The sequence below is a fragment of the Alligator sinensis genome, unplaced genomic scaffold (assembly GCF_000455745.1).
Source record: "Alligator sinensis unplaced genomic scaffold, ASM45574v1 scaffold393_1, whole genome shotgun sequence".
NCBI classification, from domain to species: Eukaryota; Metazoa; Chordata; order Crocodylia; family Alligatoridae; genus Alligator; species Alligator sinensis.
Window position 1 is genome coordinate 267823 of NW_005842292.1, and position 27993 is coordinate 295815.

Genomic DNA, 27993 nt, shown 5'->3' on the forward strand with positions numbered 1-27993 from the left:
CCACGGATAGCGCCCCCTGGCATGAGGGCGTGTAATGGGCCGTCTCCCGCATTTACCACCAGTTTATGGAACAATAAAGTCATGGCAGGAGAGACTGGGCAGATTGCCAAAGTGACAGGTGGGCGGGCCAGCATGAGGTCTGGCCCCAAGAGTTGCCCTCTGTCACAGGCCTGTTCTCTTGCCCTCTGATCATGCACGTGGCTCTCCTCTGAACTCTTTTGAGGTTCTCCACATCCTTCCTGAATTGTGAAGCCCAGACTTGGATGCAGTACTCCAGCTGCGAAAGTTAGTGTAGAAGAGAAGTATTTCTAGACACTGAAGCTCTAGATTTAGTCATGGTGATGTTCACTAATGATGCTGATAATTCAGAGAAGGGGCACATATTGACAAGTAATGGGTACATACAGCTTTTGGAGCAATATTGGCTGTAGTAAACTATGGACACTGGCTCTGCTGTCAGCTGAGCTGCAAGAAAGAGAACATAAGAACTGCCATTTACTGGGTGAGTCTACACAAGATGCTATATTGACATAGCAGTGAGCCACAGTGGTTACTGTGCAGTCATTTAGTACTTACTTTAGCAAGTAAGTACTAAACAATTGCACAGTCGGGTGCATGTGTAAATGCACCCACTGGGTCAGACGATAGGTCTATCTTGGCCAGTCTCCTGTGTCGCACAGTAAACAAGATATGATCAGGGGTTTCCTCTGTTCGTCTCCTACAGCGTTTCAGGTCTAGGAAGTTCAGATCCAAGGGCTTAACCCCTAACTCCCAAGAGGATGAAAGAAGTATTAAAACAAGAGGAAGACTGGAAGGACTGCGATTATTGAGAGAAGGCTGAAGGGAGGATTTGATTGCAGTCTTCAAATACCTGAAGAGTGTTTATAAAGAGGACGGTGATTTACTATTCTGTGCCCACAGGGGACAGGATGAGAACAAACAGTGTTAAATTACAACATGGGAAATTTAGGTTGGGTATTAGAAAACTTTCAATGTATGAGTGATTAAGTATTGGATTTCTGTGTTCTGCAATCTTCATTTCTGGAAGTTTTAAAGTCCCCTGTTCTTTTAGTTGTGCTTCAGTAGTAAGTGTATGTAGATTTTTAGGCCCAAATCTGTACAGTATTATTGCAAAATCCACCACTGACCACTGATTTGTGTCACTGGAATTCATTTTGTGTTAGACAACCTGCAGCTTTAAAGGGGGCTGTTGGCTGCCGTAGGATGAAGGGATCTGCTGCTGCTGATGCCCCCAGCCAAGGTTCTGCATGGACCATAGTAACAGCATCACTTCTCCCCACCCTGCTTTTGGGGGCTGAACCTGGACTGGAGGAAGGCTGGGGGGCTGAATAGGCAAAATGCACGGCTAGAGAAGCCCCAGCCAGCCAGCAGTTTTAAAAGGGACTCTTAAAAGGACCAGCAGGGACAGAGACAGGATAAAGGGCTATGCTTTTTTCTTTTGGTTTTGTTCTTTGTTTTAATTGAACAATGTGTTTTCCTTGTGAGAAAGGGGATAATGAATAGGTTTTGGAGACAGCAATGGCACCTCTTTGAAAGAGTGGGGTATGGCTGGGAAGGGAAGCAGGGGAGTGGGACAATTCCCCTATATGTAAGGCAGGGGAGTAAGAATAGGTGGCTGGCTTGGGCTGGGGGGGCCCTCTTCTTGGTCAGAAGCAGAGAGCAGGCAGGGGGGTGGAGTGGGATAAATTGTTTTTTTTTTCCTTGGGGCGAGAGGCTTGTCATTATATAAATCTATAAAAAAAGTAATCTTTTGTTTCAAAGGTTTAATAGGGAAACAATAGGAAAAACCATACACAATAGATTGCTTAGCAGTCACAGGACACTTTTCATCCTCACAAAGGATACTAGATAAAACCTTCAAGAGAATCTTGAATTTTAGCCTTGTTTGTTCCCAATCACTGGTGATCATGCCGGGTACTTAAGTCCAATAATAAGTTCAAGTAGCATATCCATGGATGGTGTAAGTTAGACCAACAACTCTGAAGTCTGCAGAAATATGCAGAGGCTCTGCCTTAACTGGCTTGATTAAAACACGTACCTACTTCAGAACGACCTGGGGTCTGTGGCTCCTGTCTGTGGATGGAGTTTTACTTAGGAAATGGCAACTTTTAGGGCCATATTTTTCAAGCAGCAATGTCCAACTTCTAAGCCTCTGGGGGCCACACTGGGTGAGCCATAGGTCACTGGGCCACAGGCTGCATGGACGGTGCCCTCCCCACCCCACTCCATATTGGCACCCGCCTCTCTCCACTACTGCGCCGTGTGCCCCCCCTTCCCACTGCTGTACCCCAGGCCATCTCTCCTCCATACCCATGTGGTCACAATACCCCTCTGCTCTCCTGGACTTATTTGGAGCTGTCTGTGCCTTGCCACAGTGCCCCACTCCTTGGGGCGAGGGCAGGAAGTGGCATTCAGAAAAGGAAAGGAGAGCCCCGAGTAATGTGGGGACATGTGCCCAGGTGAGAGGCTGAGGAGCCACATCGTACCCCCACATCGTACACCTTCTCAGGCCGCATGAGTCCTGCTGACTCCCAGTTGGACAGCCCTGTTTTTAGAGTAAGATATGTAGAAGTGCATACGTCAATTGGCTTCCCTTAAATTAATGTACCCAAAAATCGCTGTATGTGTGTAAATCATGTCTTCACTAACTCACCTCTTCAGCGGGGGTATGCGAACTTGGCTGTATTGAAAGCAGTGGAGTTTTGCTGATTTATGCAGACCAGTGTCCAGTGTCTTTGGATAGCGGTTTATGTGGGTGAATGAATACGGGAGGTTTGCATGAATATCAGATGCTTGAATGCACAAGTAAGCTAAGCCCGAGAGCTTTTTCTTCTGTAAAATCTATAATTTAATAGATTATTACTCTGCCATCTTTAAAGACTGCATATGCCAAGCAGCAGAAAATTAAATAAATGTTTGCCATTAATACAAATTATTGTGTTTTGACAGCTTGCTAATCAACTAAAGGAAAAATGGTGTTATAGGAATACATACAATTACAATTTAAGCAACTCTTTTTTCTAGGTGGGTGAAGATTCACGTAATTAAAATGTGTCCCTTTGAGAACCTTGTAAGTTTTGCCATCTGTAATACATTAACGTTTAGAAGTGTCAGACTAATACAGCTTTATCTAAGCTTTCTTCATGAAGGGGAATGGATTGGCACAGAATCGTATATCCGTGGCTAATCTTAGTGGATATTTGACCATCACATACCAGTTGTAGAAGTCATTTGCAGTGCAGACTGTCTTAATTAATTAATGTTCAAGTGATAGATTTAGTATTGAGTAGATTTTGACATCTTGTTATGTACTTCACACATTATACAGGTATGGGCTGCTTCTGGGGAGCTGAGAAGACATTTTGGAGGCAAAAAGGAGTCTACTCAACTCAAGTGGGTTATGCTGGGGGATATACCTTGAATCCTTCCTATGAAGAAGTCTGTGCAGGTATGGCTGTGTTCTTCGACTTTACAGAACATGGGCATGATCCTGTGAGATACTGAGCTATGTCAGTGTGAGCTGAAGCTGGTCAGAACGTCTCAGACCTGGGCCCATAAAAAATGACTGTTACTTAATGTACTAATTCTCAATAAGTGGGGTTGGAGTGTTGTAGCTGTAATGGTCCAGAAAATATGTAAGAAGCAAGGTTTTTTGGGCTAGAGACAGACTTTACACATAAACCGGTTTAAGTGATCAGAAACTGGTTTAAACCTGTAACAGAGCAAATGTTCACTAGTGCACATAAACCAGCTTGAAAACGTCTGAAGCCAGTTTGAGATAACCCTGGTTGAACATAGTATCAGACTAAACTGATTTGGGTCAACTGGTTTGTGCAATGTCTGACCCAGACCCCTTGCTGGTTTAAATTAAATCAGGCTTCCCCAGCATCCTGGCATGCTCTCTGGGCTGGGAGGGGCTCTGTGCTCCACAGCAGGGCTGGCCCCTGCCCTCTGCTCCTTGGCTGCATCTCCGGCAGAGACTTGCAGGCACAGCAACGTCTGCCTGGTTTCCTCCTGCTTTCCCCCTCCCCTCCCCACTCCCTGCTAAGCAGGGATCCCCCATCCTCTCTGCCCTACACAGATACCTCAGCATTAACTAGCAGACCACATGCTGGCTACAGTCCATGCTGTGGCAGACCACAGTGTCAGCTTAGGGCTTTTTGGAGCTAATCAAAGCTCAGCTGGTAATGTCCCCACCAGCCCTTCTTTGTTTAAGAAGAGTTTGAACTAATGAGAGAGGCTGTTTGTTTTCTGATGGGGTTATGAATACTGATAAATGCTCTGTTTGGGGGAGGGGGGCACCCTAATTCTGCTTGGGCCTGGCCATGCCCCCTCAGCTAAGCAGTGTGGCAGGGAAGGGAGGGCTGCTCTAGGGCCCCCTGGCTTCAAGCCTGAGCCACTTCAGACCTGTGCCTGCATTTCTGGGATGTCTGTACAGTTACAAAGTGATTCAGCCTAGTCAGGTTAGACTAGCCTGCAAAGATTGAATCAACTCAAGCTCAAGCTTTTTGAATGTCTGTCCCTAGCCTTGGTGATGTCTTTCGTTGGACCAGCTGTACAGACAAGGTATGGTAGACATGATTTTGGGCACAAGTCCCCTTCTTCAGATTTGGGAAAGAAGCAAGTACCCCAGAGCTGAAGAAGGACACTTGTGCCCAAAAGCTTGTTTAACATCTCTGCCAGCTATACAGTTGGTCTGATGAAAGAGATCACCAAAAAGACCCTTGCTTTTCAAAAAGACATTCTTAATGAAATTAGCAGCCCCTTTTATCTAAACAGCTCATGCTCAACAAAGAGTCTGATGACGGAAAAGATAACTGTCAGATTTCGAGCATTTTCCTTTGCCTACTGTTTGTTGCTGTATCGTTTCAGGAAATGTCTTCCGTGGCAACTACTGTACATTTCTTCTTTGGAAAATGACAACATACAGTTAAAAGAAATCCCTTAATACTGACAGAAGTGTGGAGTCAGATCCTCTGCCCCTAGTATGTCTTGTAGTGATACCTTACATTTAATCTCTTTCAAATTATTATTGACATTTTATTTTATTTTATTTTCAACCTTCTTTACCACCCCAGAGCACCCAACATCTTTCAACTATTTCTTCCCATGATCCAGATCATATAATTCTTTCCAGCCATTTTATACTAATGAGTAGTGTTGTTAAATCATATTTTTGCTCATCAACGCAGTCGGCAGTGGATCGAGGCAGATCCAGAGTGGGTTCGGTGATTGGGTTGCACCCCGCTTTGTCTCTTGGCACAGGGTCTGGCTGAAGCCCCGGCTCTTGTGCATCCCTGGAGCCCAGGGACTAAGTATTGCTGCTGCCACTGGGCCCCTCCTTTCCCCTGCTCCTGAATTCAGTTGGGGGAGGGCAAACAACAGCAGTGTTCACCCGTTTGGCTCCAGAGCCATGGGGAGGCAGGAGCTCTAGCCAGCCCCTGCCCTGTCAGCTGGTTAGCTCAGCGCTCACTGCTCACAAGGAGCTCTGGCAGCAGCACAGGGCTCACTGCAGATACATAGCATGGCCAAAGGAGGGGGGGGGGGCGTGAATCTCCCCCCCCCCCTTACCCCATTCCTGGATCCATTACGGGTAGAGAACAACAGATTTAGGTTTTACTTTGCCTTTGTTCTCTTGACAACATGCTTCATGCCAACTGCCAAGCTTGCTCTACCACTTTTAGTTACGACCTGGCACTTACCAATGACAGAAAACAGTACAGAAAGTCTAGCAGCCCTAACAGCTAATAGATACCACATCAGATGCAGAGAATTGCCACGAGATGCCAGAACAGGAAAGAGGAACTGTCTGAACATAAACAGAAAGGAGGTGTTAAGTATCTTTTTAAGCAAAAATGTAACACGTATAGGAAAATAATCATAAAATAACTATTACAGGAAGCTAATTTACATAATCACAGAGGTGAGTTCTCAGCAGTGACTATTAGCAGCAAAAATGCTCCTGAATGTAATACTAAGTGTAAAAGAAATGAGAAAAAGAATCAAGCTAGAATACTGGAAAAGGACACGGTGACCTTGGCTTTAACTAATACAGTGCTGCCAACTTTTTTGGCAGGCATGCCACAAACTAAGCCCCATACCCTCCCTCAGTGCCTCTCCAATTGCCTTCCCTCGCCCTATCTTCTGCTCTGTTTTCTGCTCCCTGCCCTGTGCTCCTTGCCTGGTCTGTTGCTTTTCTTTCTGCTCCCTTCCCTCTCTGACACTGTGCTGCCTGCCCCCTCCCCAGTCTGCCGTGTGCCACACACCGAAGATGCCCATACCTCTGATGGCACCCCTGCCACAGATTGGCTACCCCTGAACTACTGCATCAACACCTGCAGGCTGATGGAGAGCACAGCAATAAGGAGAGCCATCACATGTTATGAAAATGGTTCAGTGGATCAGTCACATCCTTCTCATTTGTTTAAATCACTATTTCCTTTCTCTCTGAAAGCTTAATCTGACATCTGTTACATGCCTGGCTCTGATTCCACACTCCCTCATCCCATGCATAGTTTTTATGACTCTGCATAGTCCCATATCCATCTGATGCTGTCAGTCCATTCTGTTCAATGTACTCAGCATTAGCTTATGAAAGGCCTAAAATGTTGGGGTTTTTTTTTTACCAGTTTTGCTCATCTCCCCATTCCCAGCACACACAGGATTATGATATATAAAGGAATATGGTGGAAGAATTTTGAGGGTTCTTTTAGAAAGGCTGAGTACTGGTCAGGGGAGATGTGAACAGAGGATGAGCAGTGAAAAAGGATTCAAGTAAGAACAATTTGTGTGGGCATCTAATGGATTTGGAACTGCTTTTCACACCACAAGCGCATGTTCAGACGAGCACAGACATTTGGTTCCCCGGGGACAAATAGCCGCAGCTACTTGTCCCCCGGGAACGCCTGTGCCACGCATGCTTTGGTGCATGGCAGGTTACTTCGGGGGCAATAGGGGAGGCTGGGACTAGCACTTTGCTGGTCCCAGAAGCCTTACCTGGGGTTCTGGGGGCTTCCTGGGGCTGCAGCCACTGCAGTCCTGTCGGGTGTAGCCTGGCTACCAGCTGCTGCCCCGTTTTGTTTTTTTTCACATGGGTTTTTTTGGCCCCTGGGGGTGCTTCCAGATGAGCCCGCACGTGCCTCTTGCAGTGTCTGAAAGCCTTTTGAGATGCTGCAAGAGGCACGTGCGAGAACGAAAAAATGTTCCCTGTGCTGCAAATTTGCAGCACGGGGGCAAAATTAGACCTCTGGATATCCAGGGGTCAAAAAAACCTGCAGAAGAAACCCCAAAATGGAGCAGTGCGCACATGGGCAGTGCTCCCTTGCAGTGCAGAGAATGCCAGGTTGTGCGGTATGTGGTGCTGCAAACACGCTCATACGGATACACCCCAGTGCTCGAATCTTCTTTCTAGATCTTTGTCTGGTTGAATACCTTGGTGAGCCAAGCTGGCCTATAGATTTGGTGTGAGATGGGGAGCATTTGGGGATCACGGTTTCTCTTACTGAGGTTAGCAGTTGACTGTATTAATTGATCACTTTGTTAACACCTTAATCCAGGGGTGGGCAAAATGCGGCCCGCGGGCCAAATGCAGCCCGCCAGGCCATTCTATCTGGCCCACAGGGCCCCTAAAAAAATTAGAAAATTCATATATATCTGCCCCTGGCTGCCTGGCATGTTGCCCTTGATGGCTTGCCAAAACTCAGTAAGTGGCCCTCCACCTGAAATAATTGCCCGCCCCTGCCTTAATCAGATGTATAAAGCTCAGCCCAAGAGCACTTTGGAAGTTCACTGGATTCATCAACCTTCAAGGGCAAACTTGGGTAGTTGTTTCACCCCTCAGGGAAGAAGGTAGGAAAGTCGTGCTTTCTGCTTGTATGAGGTCAGGGTCAAACCAGTGTCATCCTATACAGAAGTATGAATGGTTTCTACGAGACCCTCCTATCAATCGATATGATATTGCCTTGTTAAACTGCTGTTTGGAAGTGAAGCTTATGAATAGACTGATAGAAAATAATTTTTACATTTTATAGTAACTACTGCTTGCTGAAAATATGAAAAGGGATTTTGGAGTGCATAAGCACTCTGAGCTATTTTCAGTGCATTGGACTAACACATAAATACACCATTTTTGGCAAGCATTAAACAACACAGGATGTTCATTCACTATGAAATATCTTCTCATATTTTGCTTACAGATGTTCAGAACAATTCTGTGTTTATCAGTATATTCATAAGCATTTGAAATCTGCATAGCTCAAGTGGCATGGAAATCAGAGGGGGGAAAAAACTACCCTGTTGTTATTCATAAACTGGTTGTATGCAATTACCATATAAAATTTGAAGCCAGAGACCATTTTCTTAAAAACAGGACTGTTGTTAGACTTTTGATTCACTGTGAACATCTAAGCAGTTCATTTCATTCTATAAAGCGTATGTTAGTTAAAATGGAGCTATCCTACAGCAAATCTGCCTGTGTTTTTTTCCAAATCTTTTCTGTAATAGGCAGAGACAAATGCATTTATTTAGCTTAGCCTGTTTAGAACAGGGCAACCCCCTGCTATTTTGAAACACGCAGTATCTTTTACACGAACTGATGAGCCATAAAAATTAACAGTGAAACGTCAAAGTGTGCAGCACACATTTACTTTGGGTTTCGTGTTCCATGAAAGATTCAAATGTGACAGTGTTTGCCAAATCATATGCAACGCACATATGTTGTTAAGGGGCACCAGTGCATCCTGCTTAGCAGATAGTGTTCAAGACTGCTCCCTCCATCTAGGAGTTGCAGGTGCCTTGAAAATTTCTGAGCATCCAAGAGCCACCCTGACAATTTCTCGGTATTTGGAAAAGAGGGTGGAGAAAGACCAAAAGGATTTCTTGCTCTGTTACCACCACTCCTATTGGTCAATTAGTGATTTACAAAGTTAGACCCATCGATGTCACATCTTAATAATGTATTAGACAGGAAGCAAGGCTGCCCTTCAAGCTCACTCTTAGGGAAGGTTAATGCATCTTCACTTTATGAAGCGAAGCCTCAGTGATCTGCTGCATATTTTGAATACTTGCATGTAAACAGCATGGTCGCCAGTGTGGGTGGTATGAGCCTGGATAACCTGAGGACCCTTTTTTTCAAAAGCTAGTGCTGAGCATTTCTAACCTTATGCAGCTTCCTCTTGATTAGGAAAAAAACAATCAGCAAAAGGAAAGGTATCTGTGTCCTCTTCAAAATGTCCCCCATTCACCCATGGGATCATTTTCCACATGGTTTAATTTGCCTTTTTCCATTTCTCTGCCATCACCCCTCTTCCCCATTATGATACAGTCATAGAAAACGAGGGGTGGAAGGGACCTCAGGAGGTTGCATCTCGTCCAACCCCCTGCTCAGAGCAGGACCAGCCCCAACTACATCATCCCAGCCAAGGCTTGGTCTAGTTGGGGCTTAAAAACCTCCAAGGATGGAGACTCCACCACCTCTCTGGGGAGCCTGTTCCATTGCTTTACTACCCTGCTAGGGAGAAAGTTTTTCCTGAAATCTAACCTCAGCTTCCCTTTGCTGCAGCTTGAGCCCATTGCTCCTTGTTCATCATCTGCCCCCACTGAGAACAACCCAGCTCCAGCCTCTTTGCAGCCCCCCTGCAGGGATGTGAAGGCTGCTATTCAATCCCCCTCGGTCTTCTCTTCTCCAGAATAAATAAGCCCAATTCCCTCAGCCTTTTCCCACAAGTCATGGCCCCCAGCCTCCCAACCATTTGCATTGCCCTCCACTGGATTCTCTCCAACTTGTCCACATCCTTTCTGTAGTGGGGGACCCACAACTGGACACAGGACCCCAGATGTGGCCTCTGCAGTGCTGAGTAGAGGGGAAAAATCATGTCCCTTGATCTGCTGGTAACGCTCCTCCCAATGCAGCTCAGGATGCCGTCACCCTTCTTGACAACAAGGGCACACTGTTGTTTCCTATTCAGCTTCTGGTCCTTTTCTGCAGAGCTGCTGCTTAGCATTTTGGTCCCCACTTTGTATCGGTACATGGGATTGTTCCATCCTAAGTGCAGGTCTCTGCGCTTGTCCTTGTTGAACCTCATGACATTTCTTTTAGTCCAATTTGCCAAGGTCTCTGAATCCTAGCGTAGCTACTACTCCCTCCAGCTTGTTGTCATCCATGAACTTGCAATGGGTGTACTCTATGCCATTTTCCTGGTTGTTGATGAAGGTATTGAGCAAAACCAGCTCCAGAGCCAAACCCTTCACATCCCTTGCTAGCTGCAACTCTAATTGCACTTTGGCCTTCCTGACTTCATCCCTGCATGCCCGAGCAATACTTTGATACTCCTCCCTAGCCATTTGTCCAAGTTTCCACTGCTTGTAAGCTTCCTTTTTGTGTTTTAGCTAACTGAAGAAATCCCTGCTAAGCCAAGCTGATCTTCTGCCATACTTGGTAGTCTTTGTGCGCATCAGGTTAGTTTTTTCCTGCACTCTTAGTAAGGCGTCTTTCAAGTACAATCAACTCTCCTGGACTCGTCTCCCCCTCAGACTGGCTTCCCAGGGGATCCTGCTCATCAGTTCCCTCAGGGAGTTAAGGTCTGCTTTTCTGAAGTCCAGAGTCCTTACTCTGCTGATGTCCATCCTTCCTTTCCTCAGTATCCTGAACTTAGTCATCCTATGGGCACTGCTGCTCAAATTGCTATGGGCAGTACTACATTCCTCACCAATTCTTCCCTGTTTGTGAGCAGAAAATTAAGAAGAGCATGGCCCCTAGTTGGCCTCTCCAACACTTGCTCCAGGAAGTTGTCCCCAACACTCTCCAAAAACTTCCTGGATTGCCTGTGTACTGCTGTATTGCCCTCCACCCAGATGTCAGGGTGACTGAAGTCCCCCATGTGAACCAGGGCCTGTGATCAAGAAACTTCCACTAGCTGTTGGCCTGGTCTGGTGGTCTATAGCAGACCTCCACCATGGCATCGCCCTTGTTGCTCTCCCCTCTGACCCTAATGCAGATACTTTCGACAGACCTATCTCCAGTTTCTTATGGGAGCTCTGAGCATTCATATGGCTCTTTTAAATAAAGCACAACTCCTTCTCCTCTTCTTCTCTGCCCATCCTTCCTGAACTGTTTATACCAAGGGTGGGTAATTATTTGGGCCTGTGGGGCACATAGGGAGTTTTGAGGAGCTGTTGGGGTTGGGTCAGCACTTCCCCCCCGATGTGGGATGGGGCCACGGGTGGGTGGGGAGTTGGTGTGGACATAGGTGGGATGGCCTGGGTACCGTGGCTACCCTGTAGATCCTCCCCACTGCTCTGCCAGGTGCAGGATCCTTGGGCGGCCCAGAGGCAGTGCTGGTGGCAGCAGTGGGGAGGAACTGCAGGGCAGCCCTGGCTTGGGCTCTGGGTCCCACTTTTTCCCACCATTGCTGCTGCCGCTTATCATGGCTGGGTCAGGTGGGTCTGGAGCAGGTGCTGAAGGGACCCCATCCCCCTACGTGGGGTAAGCCAGACCAAGGCCTGGACTGGGCCCAGGGTCAGGACCAGGGCTGTATGCTCAGCCTGGGGCTCAGGCCTTGTCCATGTGGGTCCCGACTGGTCTCCATGCAGCTGGAGCCACTGCCACCAGGGCTGCCAGTAAATGGAGTCTGGTTGCAGAACCGCCCTGGCCCCACTGCATGTCCCAGGGTGGTAGGACATGCCATGGGACAGACTGTGCCTGGGCCAGGAGGGACCGAAGGACCCACTGTAGGCTAGACAAAGTCCCTCCATGGGCCAGATCCAGCCCATGGGCCTAATTTTGCCCACTCCTGGTTCATACGCATCCATGACGGTATTTCAGCCATGCGAGCCATCCCACCAAGTCTCTGTTATTCTCATCACATCACAGGTCCATGACTGTGCAAGTACTTCTAATTCTTCCTGCTTATAATTCTTCCTGCTTCCAGGCTTCGTGCATTCGTGTACAGACACCTGAAGTAACTAGCCAATTGCCCTACTTTCTCAGGAAGAATGAGAAGGCCTCCCCTGTTGCCCTCTCCTGCTTTCTCTTCCTCCAGGTCACCCGCTTCCCCATTTACCTCAGCGCTTTGGTCTGCAGCCCCCAGCAAGCCTAGTTTAAAGCCCTCCTCACTAGGCTAGCAGGCCTGGCTGTGAAGATGCTCTTCCCTTTTTTGTCAAGTGGATCCCGTCTCCCTAGAAATCCTTCTTGGAACAATATCCCTTGGTTGAAGAAGCCAAAGCTGTCCTGGTGACACTGTCTGCATAGCCATGCATTGATCTGCAGGATGCATCTGCTTCTGCCTGTGCCCGTCCCCTGGACCAGAGGGGTAGAGGAGAACACCACCTGCTGAGGCCCTGTGCCCTTCATCCTTGCACCCAGTGCCTTGTAGTCACTCTTGATCTACTCAGGGTCACCCCTAGCAGTGTCTGTGGTGCCCACAAGGGTGAGTAGCATGGGGTAGGAGTCTACTGCTGATAATTGATGATTACTGAATAATTTACCACTAGTTGCATTCCTCTGGGAGTGCCGAATTAACCAGAGTTTACTACATGGTTTAATGACCTATGAAAACCACTCAGAATATTGAGAGGGGTGAATATTATTTGAAAAGCCCAGCCCTTTCTTGTTAATACAACTGAAACGTCCAAATGTGTGCCTAACTGTCCAAGATGTTTAAGCGCATAATTAAACTACAAACATTGCCATCACTTTCTATAGCTTCTAAAGGGCTCTGGAGGTTTTCAGGTAAAGAAAATGAAGTCTGCAAGATTAAAGTTTTCAAACGGTAATGAGAATGGTTCAGAACATTTTCTTTCATTGTTAAAGCCGTTGTCAAAAGAATAGATTCCTGTTGTGTCTTTATCAGTTCCCCTTACAGTGTTTCTTATAAGAATGGGTTGTAAAATTTAATGACTTACAGATTCTAAGAAGAATATCAGCGCACAGCACAAGCCTGATGTTCGGTATCCGTCAGTGCGATTGGCTAGCCAGTCCACCTTTTCACCTAGCTCACCTATGAGAAAGGGTGGAAAGGTCAACCGATCAAAGAACAAAACATTGGAAATGATCAAGGCATATGTTGTGTATTAATATTTTATAGAGCACATTAGATGTTAGCATAGCAGTTTTGGAGCAAATAAAGAACAGGATATGAGAGAGATCCATTGTAATAGTCAGGCCAGTGTTAGAAATTGGTAGTTTCTTTATAGTCATGAGGTTGTACTTCCATGATCTGTCTAAGAGTATAGAAAACCTGGGATAGATGCACCTAACGAGAGTTAACATGGCAGCTAAAATAATAGAATAAATACAATCATGTCCATTTTTCACCTCAGAAGCCGCTTTGTAATGTGATAGAAGGCACCGCTGCAACATTAAGGCCTTGGTCAAAGGAACTATAGGTAATTTACTGAATCTTAGTAACTACCTAGAAAATTGATGGCGTCAATATGGCATCTTTATATTCTATAGACCTGCTTCCATTATTCAGAATCCTGTAGTTACCTGGAGGAAGAGCAAGGTTCTATCATAGTACTCCAGGAAACACCAATGTATTTGGCATTTTTATCATTTAAAAATAAAGATCAGTATAAATGTTAATGACGACCAATGTTTGAAGAGTAAGGAACACAGCGGAGAGTGGCCCCCTGTACTGCTAGTGTTTTTTTGTATCATGGTAATGAAGGTTTTACCGGTACTTTCATCTCTGAGTCTGGCTTCTCAGTGCTAATATCTTGGATGTTTCAGATTAGTGAGGGATTAGCTATATTTCTTAAATGCCTGATTGTGTCTCATAGTGAAACGTTCAAAAAGCCTGTAATGGCCTCACCGTTACCCTTTGTTCTCTGCATCTGTTATATATATACCTGCCGTCTCTCATCATATGCTTGGATGATAGCTGAAATACAAATATTCACAACTCTCTTTGGAGTGAATTCGTTTTGGAGTGCAATATTTCTTTTCAGTATTTCTCGTGATAGCGCCTTTAGAAAACAAAAAGAAGACAAAGTCTTTACACCAAAGAGTTTGGAAACTCGGGGTTACATACCATGCTGAACTCCCAGGGTGCATCCAAACGAGCATGGCTGTGCATTACGTGGTGCTGCAAGCATGTCTGCGGTGCTGCATACCGCACAGTCCAGCATTCTTCGTGCTGCAAGGGTACGCTGCCTGAGCCCGCGCTGCTCCAGGGGTAAAATAAATCCACAGGAAAAAAACCTGGAGCAGTGCACAGTTGGGCAGCGTGCGCTGCTGAAAAGCAGAGCTGGGCTGCCTGGAGCCATGCTACAGCCGCCAGCCAGGCTCTGCCTGGCAGGATCGCCATGGCTGCAGCCCCAGGACATCTCCAGGACCCCATGTAAGGCTGCTGGGGCCAGCACAATGCTGATGCCAGCCTCTCCTACCGCCCCCGGGGTAACTTGCCGCATGCCAAAGCACGCGTGGTGCGGGCTTTCCCTGGGGACAAGTAGCTGTGGCCCAAGGTGGCCACTCCAACTTGTCCCCATGACCAAACATCCATGCGTATCTGGACACGCCCCCAGCAGGTAGATCCATTTGACACACAACGTTCATTGTAGGATTAGGACTTAATGTTAGATTTGACCCTGTAAGTGAGGTAAAAACAGAATATGGGAGGAATATGGTCACTTGAAGCACTTGCACATCTGGATGGTTATGTTAACAGGATTGCGACAGCTGGAAAAATGGCTGCCCTTGAGTTCACCTTCTACATTGTTTACTACTTCTTTTATGGAGTGTCGCTGACACGCACAGTGCGTTACAAAGAAATAAGATGCCATCTTTTTTTGTATGGCATCTCTGATCCAAAGGGCTGGTTCTGCAAACACTTTCCCCTGGAAGTAACGATTATTATAGCTAGTAAATCTATTCAAGTCAAATGGGGCTATTTATGGTTTTAAGAGCTATGCGTTGGATTCAATATTTGAATTAATATGTTGCCCAAAGTGAGACTGTCAACTCAAAATTAAAGAAAAAAGGCACAAAAATATAATGGGGAAGGAAGAAGGAAATGGGAGATTGAAAAAACAGGAAGAAGCTACAGCTGTTGTGGAGAGCATCGTTGTGCAAGGAGAGCAGATGGTACAAGCTGTTTGTGCTCTTTGTACAGTTCTTGTTTATTGCAGCACATTTGTTTTATTTTACCCCTCCTCCTGCTTACTCCCCAAACTGAGATCTTACATCCCTCAGCGGCATGGCACTAAGGTGCTGGAGAGCTGCTGAGGATGTTGATGCTTCCCGGAGCATATTATGTCTCCCTGATATTGTGATAATACTGTAATTACTGCATGTAATCACTGTAACCGACTTTTACTTACTCTTTTCATGGGAACAGACTCCTGTGTTTATGTGCAAAGTGGAATATAGATCCTAAGTCATTTGAAATGAGAGCTCTGCCTAGCATATATTCCTGATATAGATGATGAATAATAGCTGATAATAGGACCTTACTTTTCTTTATTTTCTTTTTTCTCCCCCAAGCTTTCTTGGTAAGGCTGGGGATTTTTGTTCATAAAAATGAAAGTATTAGACCAAATTCTGCTGTGTTATATTTTTCCTCAAGTCCTTTGGTTTCAAATGTGGTTGCTCAGGGTATAACTGAGTATAGGTAATACAGATCCTCTGGGGCCCTTGTGCTCTTATGGTAAGTACAGATATTCAAAAAGCCCAAGGCTGATTTGATTCAACCTTTACAAGTTAGTCTAAGATGCACAGCTTGAACCAAAAAGCCAGTGAACAGACATTCACTTTTGATTCCAGAATGCAGCCACATGCCTGCAGCAGCCCAGGCCAGATGCCAGGGGGCGCTAGAACATGCCTCCCTGCTAGGCTGGAGCAAACAGCTTGGGCCAAGGCTAGCCCTCCCATGCTGCGAGTGGGGCTTGTGGGAGAGGTTCAAAGCATCCTGGGATGCTGGAGGACTGGCAGTTAACTTGAACCTGGCGGGGATTTGGGACAGAATTTCAGTAAACCAATTTAACAGAAATCAGCTAAGTCTGATACTACTTCCATCCGGGTTTATCTTAAACTAGTTTCAGCTATTTTGAAAGTGATTTATGTGCACTGAACTTCTGTTATGTTACAGATTTTAACCAGCTTCCAATCACATATACTGGTTTATGTGTCATTTCTGTTCCTAGCCTCAATGCACTGATGCTTCAGTTTCCCAATTAAAATGAATTTGCATCAGACTATGTATCAGGCTAGGAAGGATCTGGGAAAAGCTAGAACCCAAGGGAATTAGCTGCATAGCTCTGGGGAAACTGAGAAAGAACATGCAAATCCCTTGGGTAATCTTGAATTACCATAAACAGGGCAGCTGGTTTACTGGTGGTAGTGCTTACAAAGAGAGGAGAGTCACCAAGCAGTACTTGTATTTTTAAAATGTATTTCCTGGTTCATGTGAAACAGTCAAAAGAAATTCATTTCAGGTGAACCCAAAATGATTAAAACCGTTTTGGAGGGGCTAATATAGCATTAAAATAATTGCTGCAGGTTGAATGAAATGTTTCACTTGGCTTTTAAAATGATTATTGTTGATGCTGCTGCTGTCATTATACTTATGCAACTTTAAAATATTTTCAAGGAAATGAAACCATTTTTCAAAATGAAGCAGCAGTTTGAATTGAAGGAAATCCAGATATTTAATTTGAAAAACATCAAAATGAGATGCTCTGACTTCTTTCAGAATTGTTTCCATTTTTTTATTCAGCTGAAACAGGTCACAACATTCAGCACAAATTCTTGAAATACTTTGGTTGATCAGAGTGCATTTTTTGGAGGAAAAAAAGATTTCTGTTCGGCCCCTTGGTCTGCCCCTTCCTGAGGATACTCTTGAAGAGCTAGTTTGCAGCAGCCTACCTAAAGGGAGGCAGCTGGTGCACCAGCTCCAGGCACTGACTGAGGAGGCATCTGAATCAGTGGCTACTTCCAGCAGCTGGATTCTGCTGCCGCCCAGGGTGCAAAAACTGTTTGCTTTTCTTCTGTTAGTCTGTTTTTTAAAAGGTGGGCAATGGCCTGTCCTCCTCTGCCTGTGGTCTTGAAAAGACGTGGCTATCATTGCTGTGCTTTGTACCGAGCTGTGCTCTTGATCTAAAGGTGTGGACACACATAACACTTATACTGGTGTAAATGTGGTTCAGACTGCAAGCACCCAGATGCACAAGCCAGTTGAGACCGGTTTAAACCTCCTGGAACATTTCCAAAACATCCCTAGGTAATCAGGTATTATTTTCAGCTGATTCTCCGTGAGCCTGTTCAGCACTATGGGACACCAAGCTTCCAAGACTAGTGTCGGGTTGGTCCTCCAGGCATCCCACACTGCACTGCTCCTCACCCCCTCCTAGCCTCTACAACCTCTATTGCCTGTACTTGACCCCAGCCCACAGCTGATCTTGGGGAAGGGCGGGAAGGGTGGCCAGGTGAGTGGGGGGCTGTCTGGACAGTGAGGAGCCGTTGAGACCTTGCACAGCCCTTCAGAGCACTCAGGCTCTGGGCATGCAGAAGCAGGGGTCCAGGCAGCCCCCTCAGGTACCCTTCGCCCAAGCCAAGGCAGCACCACACAGAGCTTGGTAAGATGCAGGAATATTCTTGAACTTCATTGGTCTCTACAAAAGTCCAATGTAGGAGAGAAGGGGAAGCACAAAATTGCAGTTGCAGGCAATTGATGCCTTTCTCTTTGTCTCCCTTGATGTCCAGCCAGTTGGGGGCTTCCTCACCTGCCTGGGGAACCTTGGGAAACCCTGGGGACTCATGAGTGTGAGGCCTGATGGGCACGGGTGCTCACTCCCACCCTTTGGTGGCAGACCCACAGCACTGCAATACCTAAAGGTGACTGCTTCACCCACGGCAACATTATGTGGAGACATCTCTGACCTGCACCGGTTGTGAACTTTTCTCAGTCAGTGACATTTTGGCCGTGGTCCAGTTGTTATGTGTGTCCACACCCGGAGGATGCCTACTGGATTCCCCACCCCCGGGATTCTTGCAATGATTCAGTGATGCTCTGCTTTGTGTGTGGGTTGTGGTAGACCTTGGGTGGGAGTCAAGTGCTCGGTTGCTCAGACAGGGGGTTGCACACGCGCGGAAGCTTGTATTTAAGCATGTGGAAGTCTCTGCTGTCGAAAATCTAGGTGCAGAATGAAGGTAGGTGCCTGATGAGTCTTGTTGCTGCTGGAGTGGGGTGTTCTGGATTGCTTTTTGTGATTTAGGCATCTGGAGTCCACCTAAGTCATTTCATTGCCCTTTTTACAACCTACACTAAGTCTTGAATCATCTTCTTTCTTATACATATATTTCTGTAGCTTCCCAGACAGGTGTAAACATTTATCTTGGGGAGTAAGTGAAAATGAATGCAAAGTGTTTGAAAAGTCAAAACGTAGGAGGAACAATGGGACTTTATTTACACTTGGTGCCTTTTCAACTAGAGCAGAAGTTTTTATGGCAGCTTAGCTGGAGTGTGCTAGCTTTTAGGGAAGGCGCTGTATGGCAGTTTGAGATTAATATGCTGGAGAGTGAGATACTATGAATAGTATGTGCTGTATAAGAAGTTGTGTCAAATCAATAAACCATTGTCTAATCAGGATCGGCTTCTTGCTGTAATGACACACGGCATTTCTATGGCACCTTGCATCAGAAGATCTCAAAGTCACAAGTAAGGCCCTTGGGGACATGGGCAATAAAGGGAACGATATTGGAGATGCTTCCTGGAAGGCTTCAGAATCCTCCCGTTTTATAACTTTCCTTTCTTTGTCTGTCAGTCCCTCAGTTGGCTTTAGCGAGTGTTTGTTCAGTGAAGCGATGAAATCAGAAATTAATTTCATTTTCTTTCCAAAGAGTGTAAAATGTTAATTGTGGCCGAAATGCCTTTCAGTGATTCTGTTCTAATGTCACATTTCCATAGAGCGCATGCAGTTTACTTTCTACTAATGCACTGCATCAGTATAGTAAAGATTATTATTATTATTATTATTCTAGGGCTTATGAGCCCTAGACATGGAGCAGGGCCCTGTTTTACTAGGGAAGGAGCAAGAAAACGATCCCTTGCTCCAGGAAGTGTGCAGGCTAAGAGCAGAGACAACAAATAGAGATAGACAAGTAGGGGAGTGCAAGGAAACAGTGAGACATCACTGGTTATCATAAGTGGTGGTCTCAGCACACCAGCTAACCAACCAGTGTATCTCTGTCTCTAAATCTCCATTATATCCAAGCCAAGTAATAAGTTAGGGGAGAGCATTCTCCAACTATCCCCCATAGCAGTGATTCTCAGCCAGGGTGCCCTGGCTCCCTTTATTTATTGTGAGATCCTTTGAAGGGAGCCACAGGATGCTACTAGCAATGTTGGCACTGTTAGGTGTGGGAACATCTCCCCATGGTTCACGAGATAATTCACAGAGATTTCAAATAGGAATCCAGGCCAAAACCATTCTGACCTGTTGTGGGCTTTCTGGGTTCATGGCAACACTACTGTTTTTCCATAGTCTAAAAACGAATGCAAACTAAGAGCTGGTATTTTCTGAGACGTGTCTTGGATCTAACAAGGGGCGTCTTGAGTCTAAAAAGGTTGAGAGCCACTGCCCTATATGATGACCATAGATGCCTCAACTGCCCTGGATCTGAGTGGCTAAGGTCATGCCCCACTTAGAGCAGGTTGGCTTGGCTCAGAGGAGTCCACGTTATGAGAACGGTCATCTCTCACACGAAGAGACGTGCCGTTTCTAGAGGCTCCACGTATCCCTCCGGGTCAATTGATCCCAGCTCCACTGCTGGATAGGGATGCCCTTGCCAGGCTCCCTGTCCAGGCTGCCGCTCTGGGGGGCTTTAGCCAAAGCACTCTCAGCTTTTTGCTGATGCTCCCACCTGCTTCGCATCATTGCTGCTTTGCTTCATTACCACTCCTGCCTTATCAGTGCCTCTGTGCTTTGTCCTGAAAGGTCTCAGTCCTTCTGGCTACATCAGAGCAGCCTCAGCAGCGCTGCAGCTCTTTGGAGCTCGGGCAGTGGCAAACAAAGCCGTAACAGGGTGCTTAATACGGAGACACTCCTGGATGGTTTCTATTGTCCCTTTTTACTGCCTTTTTGGGCCCCCTTTTCCTCACCACTGCAGTGTGTAAGCCTGGTTCAAGTGATACCGCTCACCCCCAGCTTAGCCTTTTACCTTGGTCTTCACAGGCAAGATCAGCGCCCAGGCTACCACCAGCTCCCGGGCAGCACAGTTTGGGGAGGTGAGCAGCCCTCAGTGGTGCAAGAACAGGTTAGAGACTATTTAGGAGCGTTGCCGGCAGATGGAGGGCAGTAATTATTCCCCTCTATTCTGCACTGGCGAGGCCACATCTGGAGTGTTGTGATCAGTTTTTGGCCCCCCGCTACAGAAAGGATGTGGACACATTGGAGAGAGTCCACCCAATGGTGACAAAAATGGTTGTAGGGCTGGGGGACGTGACTTGTGAGGAGAGACTGAGGGAACTGGGCTGATTTGGTGGAGAAGGGAAGGCCGAGGAGGATTGAGAGCCGCCTTCAGCTCCCTGCAGGGGGGCTGCAAAGAGGATGGAGCTGGGCTGTTCTCAGTGGGGACAGATGGCAGGACAAGGAGCAATGGGCTCAAGCTTAAGCAAGGGAAGTTAAGGTTGGATATCAGGAAAAACTCTGTCACTGGGAGGGTGGTGAAGCACTGGAACAGGCTACCTAGAGAGCTGGTGGATTTGTAAGGCCTGGCTCAACAAAGCCTTGGCTGGGATGATGTAGTTGGGACTGGTCCTGCTTGGAGCAGGGGGTTGGATTAGATGTGACCTCTTGAGGTCCCTTTCAACCCTCCTTTTCTATGACCCTATAAGCCAACCTGTCGTGAATTTGAAAATGGCATGAACAACACATTGAAAAGCAGTTCTTTCACATGCCAACACCGGATGAATCAAGCCAACCTTTGCCATGTTTTCAAATGCTTCCCTTTGACGAGAGAGCCTGCGCCATTCTCATACTTCGAAAGGCACAAGCTGCCGTTGCGCGGCTCAGTCCAGTTTCCTACCTTGTGCTTCACCTCTCCATGCATGTGCCCAGACCCCAACATACAGCCTTTTAATAGCAAAGGTCAGATGCCACCACCAAGGAAAGTAGTAAATTTGCCATCACTTGGTGGCTCTCAGTCGGGACCTGGGTATCTTTGGGAACGAGATGCTGTAGCTCAGTTACAAGCTATCACACTCAATAGTATGAAAGAAGAATTCCTTCCATGGCAGGACTTACCTGGTGCAATGCACTGGTACGTGTGATGCAGGAGGTCAGAGCACTCGATTGTAACATTTCTTTCTGGCCTTAGACTCCCGTATCTATTCAGTGCCTGGAAAGGTGACAGATGTGCTATAATTCAGGGCTAGAAGTTTAGAACATTATCAACCACCATGATTACGCATTGTTTATTTTTTTTTTGCATTTTAGTTTTATAATTATAGTACTTTACATTTCCTGGAGAGGGTGCAGCGTTTAATCATGTCATTATGTCTGTTGAATGCTTGGAAAATTCTTTGTTTCGACCAAAATAGGACGCTATTATAATATTCATATCATTTATTAGAAAAAAGCCTTTAAAAATAGTAATGGGGCCAGATCTAGCCTCCTCATAACTCTGCTGAAATCAGTGTGGTTACGCCAAGGATAATTTTGTCCCTGTCTGCTTACAAGTATTAATACGAGGAGGCGATTTTGGGGAAGAATGGAGACGGAATAACAAACAAGTCTTAGAAACGGAGGTTCCTCGTGGACTAATTGGGTGCTGTTGTGTGATGTTTAGGAGGTGTGTAGGAGTGCTAAATAGTATTATCATCTTCTGAATGGATTGCATATGATGAGGGAAATAGGATTGCACCGCTTTCTCTTCCTTCTGGGTTTGGCCAACTTCTCCCCAGAACTGGCCATGCTCCAGAAGGTGGTGCAGGTGGGGCCACTGGTTTTTAGTGGTTCAGTTACTGTGGGTTAACCATCTACTCCCTCCTCCCCCTTTCCTTTCTTCTCTTTTCCCCTAGTTTAGGGCCCAGTTTTACTTGGGGAAACCTGCAGGGGTGCAGGACCAGTGCACAGTGTGTCCCCCCTCAAAATCCTGCCTCCATTTGCCATTATAATGCTTCCTGAGCCCTTCATCTGTTACCGAGGGCCAAATTAAATCCCAAAGCACACTCTGTAGTTCTTACCGAATGCTAACTTTTGCATGGCACCATGGGTTTGAGCAGCTACGTAGGAGAACGGTGGTTAGGAAGTAAAATGTCACTTGGGAAGATGGATGTTTCAGAAAGCTATGGGAAAGGGAAAACGGCTGCAAAATGAACAATGCTTTGTAAACTCCTCAGCAGTGCTCTCACTGCAATGAGCATTTTTAGCCTCCCAAAACGGTGCCGAAATGAATGGTGTCACAACGAATCTGGAAGGCAGATTCTACAGGCCAAATTCCTGCATAGCCGGATGTCGTGCTGAATAATCATCTCTTGATTGCTTTGAGTTCTTCTCTGCTGCCTTTATTTGCAGTGTGATAATAGAGTTTTTGCCATGCAGATTCACCGTTGCCCCAAAAGGAAATGTGTATGCACACGACGCGTTCCTATAACGCGCAAGGGCAGAATTCATCCAAACAACTGAGCTCTGATCAGTGATATTACTTAGGAGCTTTTTCCGCCCCCCTTCCTTTGCCCTCCTTTACTCAGTTGAATTGCTTAAGAGTAGTTCTGCTCCTGTGACCGTCTCTCTCATAAAAGGCAGTTTCCATAGCATTCCCCCCAGAAATAAATACCTTTCATACAAGTGGTAAGATATATCACTGTTTATTTGTATCTATTGCCATTTAATAGCCCTTAATTACTCCAGCATTTTGACAGGTTGGATGATCAATGCCCTATTGATTTCTCCAGCTCTCAGAGAAAGCTCTTACTGAAAAGCTGTTACGCAGCCAGGACTCGATATCACGCATGCAGACTAAACTCTCACTGACAAAAATGTAACTTCCACTTGTTTAAAGAATTGAGGACACGGATAGAAGAAAAACGCCACTTAAAACCTGGGAGGGGGACTTAGCACGGCACGCAACAGAATCCACTTGGTCTCGTCTGCCCACTCTTGTCCTGCAGAAAAACAACAGTAATTTAGCTTAATGCACTTCCTCTTTCATCCGGGGGTAAATTATTGTGGCTCAGCCCTATGTCCTAGAGAATAGGGGCAGAACAGACCAACCGGCTGCATCATATCCTCAGCAGAGGAAGCAAGCTGCGTTCATACGTAGACTAGACTGCCATCGAGGAAGGGGACAAAAGTAAAAAGGAGAATTTAACTAGGAGAATTGCTGCTCCCCTAGAATCGAATAAACTTTAAAACTTTAACATCCTTTAATAAACGTTAACATCCTTTAATAAACGTTAACATCCTTTAATAAACTTTACCCCCCATTGCCTTGTCTAGTCTGACTGTGAACTGTTCAGGGTTATTGCCATCTGTGGGCATGGCTGTACTATTGGGTTATTGTGCCCAATGAAGCACAGCTGTCTTCTGTAGCCCGGGTCCAGTTTGGGAAGTAGCATGTGCTGCGCATCGTAGACCTGGCCTTTGTGCACAGCCCCTCACGCAGTGGAGCCAAGCTCCCCGTCGTGGCTTTCGACATTACGATGATAAAAGTGGTATGTTTAAAAAGCACTTTCCATTCCCCCAGGTTGGCGAGCGTGGTTCGAATAGCCACACTCTTGTTCTGCAGTTCATTAATCAAGGTTTGTCACTATGCGTTTTGCATCTGTCCCCGAGGAAGCTAAAGAATAAAGATCTATACAACACTCTGGAGAGAGAAGATAACTCGCCCTCCCTAACCACTCTTTTTTTTTTTCTTGTCTTCCACAAGCATCTTTCCTACCTTCTGCACTGGGCATTTGAATATCAGCACAAAAAGTGTGAGTTGACTGATTCTCGTATCAAGTGCTTCATAAGCATCCCAATACCCTATCCACCCAGGTACGAGCTCCCTCGTGATTTATGGGCTAAACGAAACAGGATTCGCTTTTCAGCTGGATGCTTTAATGCCACACTCTATAAGACTGGCTTAAAGGACAGTCCAGTACGTGAGTGTGGTGATGCACTACAACCTGCTGACCACCTCCTCACGTGTGCAGCACACCTGTGCACCCAGGATGAGGACCTGGCAAGCATTGGCGGAAAAGCAGCTGTGTGGCTCTGCCACATTAATGATGTGTAGAGGAAAAAATGAAGTGTACGAGAGAAGAAGAAGCTCCCTTCTTGCATCTACAATGGCCTATATGACTTTGCAGGCTTTGCAACCCCCTTCAAATCCTCCTTCATTGTGCTTCTCCTAGAATCCAAACAGCAATCATCCTCTAATTAGGTGACAATGATGTTGAAAGATAAGGTGTAATTACACAAAAAAATTCCAATCAAGCAAAACCCAGTGCTCATTGCTCACACTACCATCTAAGGGACTTCATAACCATATCTGTGTGCTGTTTTCTCCTTCCCTCCATCCCGTTGCATGCTATTTTTGTCAGCATCTTTACATGCTGAGCTGTCAGGTGTTTTGAAGTGGGGCATGATTCGGGAGCCAGCGCAATCTTTTGGTTAGGGCACTTGGCGAGGGGTGGGGGGACCCGAGCTCTATTCCTAGCTCTGCTATTGGCTTGAGTGACCTTCATTACCCCTCCCCTCCTCTCCCCTCCCCTTGCCTATTGCCACCATTTGGGGAAAAAAGGGATGTGGATGCTTTTCTTGGCTTTCAACGTGCTTTAAGATCGACAATGATGTAACTTGAAAAAAAAATATTTGCTGAACTAGTATGGATGTGTCACAGGAGAACATGCTGTGGATTTTTGTTTGGCCTTTTCCTAGCCTTGCAGTGATTCGAAACGTGGATTTATAAACCTTTTCCTTTCAGTTTGTTTTCTTTGTAGTCCCCAGGTAATTAGACAGGCACAAATTTTAAACGGAAACACATATGCAAAATGTTTGCTGCACATACTTTAGTACATTTTGCAAAATCTGCTCTTATGCATATTTTGCTATTCTATAGATTTTACAATCTGCAGCGGTACATGCCGTGTACCATATGTCCAGTCGACAACTACTCCAAGGCTTATATGAAAACATCTGTCTAGGTTGAAAGCAGCTCTCAGACAAAGCTTTATTCAGGCTTGCAATAGTGCGAATCGGTGACTTCAAAAAACACGAACCTGATTCTTTTCTCATACACACTGACTTACGACTTGTATAACTTTTATTTATTGCTGATTTGCACTGCTGGAACGTGGACAAAATCTGGCTCTTTATTCATTGCTTTCCTCTAGATCCTAAGTAATTTTGACACATGAAATGTAAGAGAAATAGTATAGGAAAAATTACATATTTTCCCAATGGGAGATCTATAAAATATTCAGCTTTCTCCTGCATTGAAGACCTCTGTAAAAGTTGGGTGTTAGAAAGAAAATCCTCCCGCAGCAAAAAGCGTTCTAAAACATTTAAATCCCTTTTAAAAGATTTTGTTCCTTTCAGTCTCCTTGTCCAATTGAAAACATTGTTTCTATATCCCCTTAATTGGACCCGGCAAGATTTTGACACCACAAGCCAAGACGAGGGCTGGAGATGGAGTTCAGCGTATGGCTCTCACTTTCACATAACCAAAATCAAGACCTTTAGAAAGGCAGGAAAAATGTTTGAAGCCAGGAAATGTTGTTAATGGGGGGGTGGTGACAGTGGTTATGCCATTTCTTTTCAAATAATTCCTCCCTAATTGGTAACCCAAAGTAATGGGTAAGTGAATACATTTCACAGCAGCAGCTGTTGGGTGTTCAATGACTGGAAAACAGTGATGGTTAAGTGTATGGAGTACTCTCCCATCAGTAAGAGTAAGTTAATCATATACAATTCATGGAACACTAGAGTTGCATTTGCAGAGCAGTGGGCTGCCTTTTAATTGTTGTAGGTCTTTTTCAATATCTTGCAATATCTTTTGTCTCAGCTGTAGCAGTTTTGGTTGCATCCTTAAAACTGTCAGTCTTCCTTATTTTTGCAAGGACCTAACAATTCCTCCCTCTCAATGCAGCTTAAATTGGACCAGATGCTGCATCAATAGAGCAGTCTGCCCATCTCAGAGGCATTAAGCCCAAAATTATTTAGAAAATTGAAGCCTTTAACATACTCTGGATTAATGTGATTAAGTAGAGCTTGCTTTAATTCATAGCCATCTATTCCTTTATTAATAGCCATCTCATCAACGGGGGGAAGCACATATGGGTACAAGATGACTGAAGGTTAAATTGATTTCACTAAGCCTGTAAGAAAAGCATTTAATGTTTCAACAACTGATGTAAGACTTCACTGTGGGGCATTTTAGATAGATTTAGGCCCAGTTACAGACATGGTATTTATTAACATCTTTTAATTTTTTTTATGTAAACTTAATAAATGTGTTTTTTTTTTCTTAAGGTCCACATTTGATTTACATCACCTTTTTAGTAATAAAGGAAAGAATGTCTTTCATATCAATGATTACAGCTGGTACAGAGCCTGGTGGAGTGATCCTTCAGGCTTAGGCAACAGTAAAATGCAAAGGGTTTTAAGACAACATATACATATAAATAGACATATACGCACATATGTGTAAAATATACAATTATAAATATCATTGTGATCCTGTAACCATTATGAGTATTATAAGCAGATCTGCCTTGGTTATAGTTCACTGCAGTAATACATATTTTTAATAACCATGAGGTTCACATCCCAGTAATATTAATAAAAAATGGATAAAGTCCCTTACCACCAAAAGTCCATCAATAACACATTATAAACCCCATTTTTCAGGGGTATATAGCTGGACTGTCATATATTACTCATCTCAATAGCAGTGTGTATGTCTCTATGCGTGCAGATTGTGTGGATGTATAGACTCTCCCTCCCTTCCTCCCACACACACACACACACACACACACACACACACATGTATATATGTATAGTTTATCTTGAGATAAAACTTGATGTGGCCACGTCAGAGAAAAACAAAGTTGTAGAAATCCAGAAGTTGCTCTTTTAAGTAAGAGCTTTAATTTAGTCAATTGATTTTTAGCGAGTGATGAGTTTATAATGTGATCTAAATGAGGTAGTTTTTTTCTACTGAGAAACATAATGAAAATACTAAACTCAGTTCCCATGGGCCACTCAGCTGCCAAAGAGATTGTCACAAGGTGGCAATGCAGAATGGAAAAGAACAGATGACCTGGGGGGGAAAGGCTCTCAAGTGTCCAAAATTATAATATCCGGCTTTCACCTAATAACTTTTCAAATACTGGTTTTATAACCATAGTGGTGCAGCTCCCTCCCTGCTGTCCCTGAAGCATGATTCAGGGACTAGCCAGTTATTCTCATCTTCTTGCTCTATGCAGATGGTGGGCAAGGGTGGGAGGAAGGTCAGGAGGAGCTTGTGTGCAATCTTACCTGCAATTCAAATACAGGAGCCTAATTCCCAGAATATTTAAATGCCTAAACATGCAGATATGGCCTTGATGGCATATATGAAGTACCCAAGCAAGTCAGGAACCTAAATGCCATTGATTTACAGAGAGAGTAAGGTACCTACCCATTTAGATCTCATCAGGCACCTGACTGCATCTCTAGGCATCGATGTAAATTTGTAAATCTGGCTCAGACTGATACTTCCACCTTTATGACCGGCTGACGCTAGACCTCTGGATTCGTTTAACCTCATAGCAGAGTAGACTCTAAATGGTCCGAGAGGTTACAATCAAGCCACTATCTGAAAAGTTCATTGTCCTCTTTGGGACTTCCTCAAATGAGATCTTATTAATGTGTTTAATCATGTTTTCAGGTTCCTTTTATAATTCTTGAAACCTGACCCAGCGCCTGTTGAAATCAAAGAGAGTTGTCTGATTGATTCCTCCCATGAATGCTGGATCAAACTCTGAGGATGCATCCCCATGAGCAGGA

General features: G+C 45.3%; 1 protein-coding gene across 2 annotated transcripts in view; it reads left to right on the forward strand.

Annotated features, from left to right (window-relative positions):
• Positions 1-27993, forward strand: part of MSRA (methionine sulfoxide reductase A) — a 472177-nt gene that overhangs the window by 246367 nt on the left and 197817 nt on the right. Inside the window, exon 3 of one of the 2 annotated variants that reach the window (XM_006028148.3) lies at positions 3350-3469. The exons of the other annotated variant lie outside the window; for it this stretch is intronic. Within the exon in view, the coding sequence (XP_006028210.1) occupies positions 3350-3469 (120 nt within the window). The remainder of the gene's footprint in view (positions 1-3349; positions 3470-27993) is intronic. 2 annotated transcript variants of the gene reach the window in all.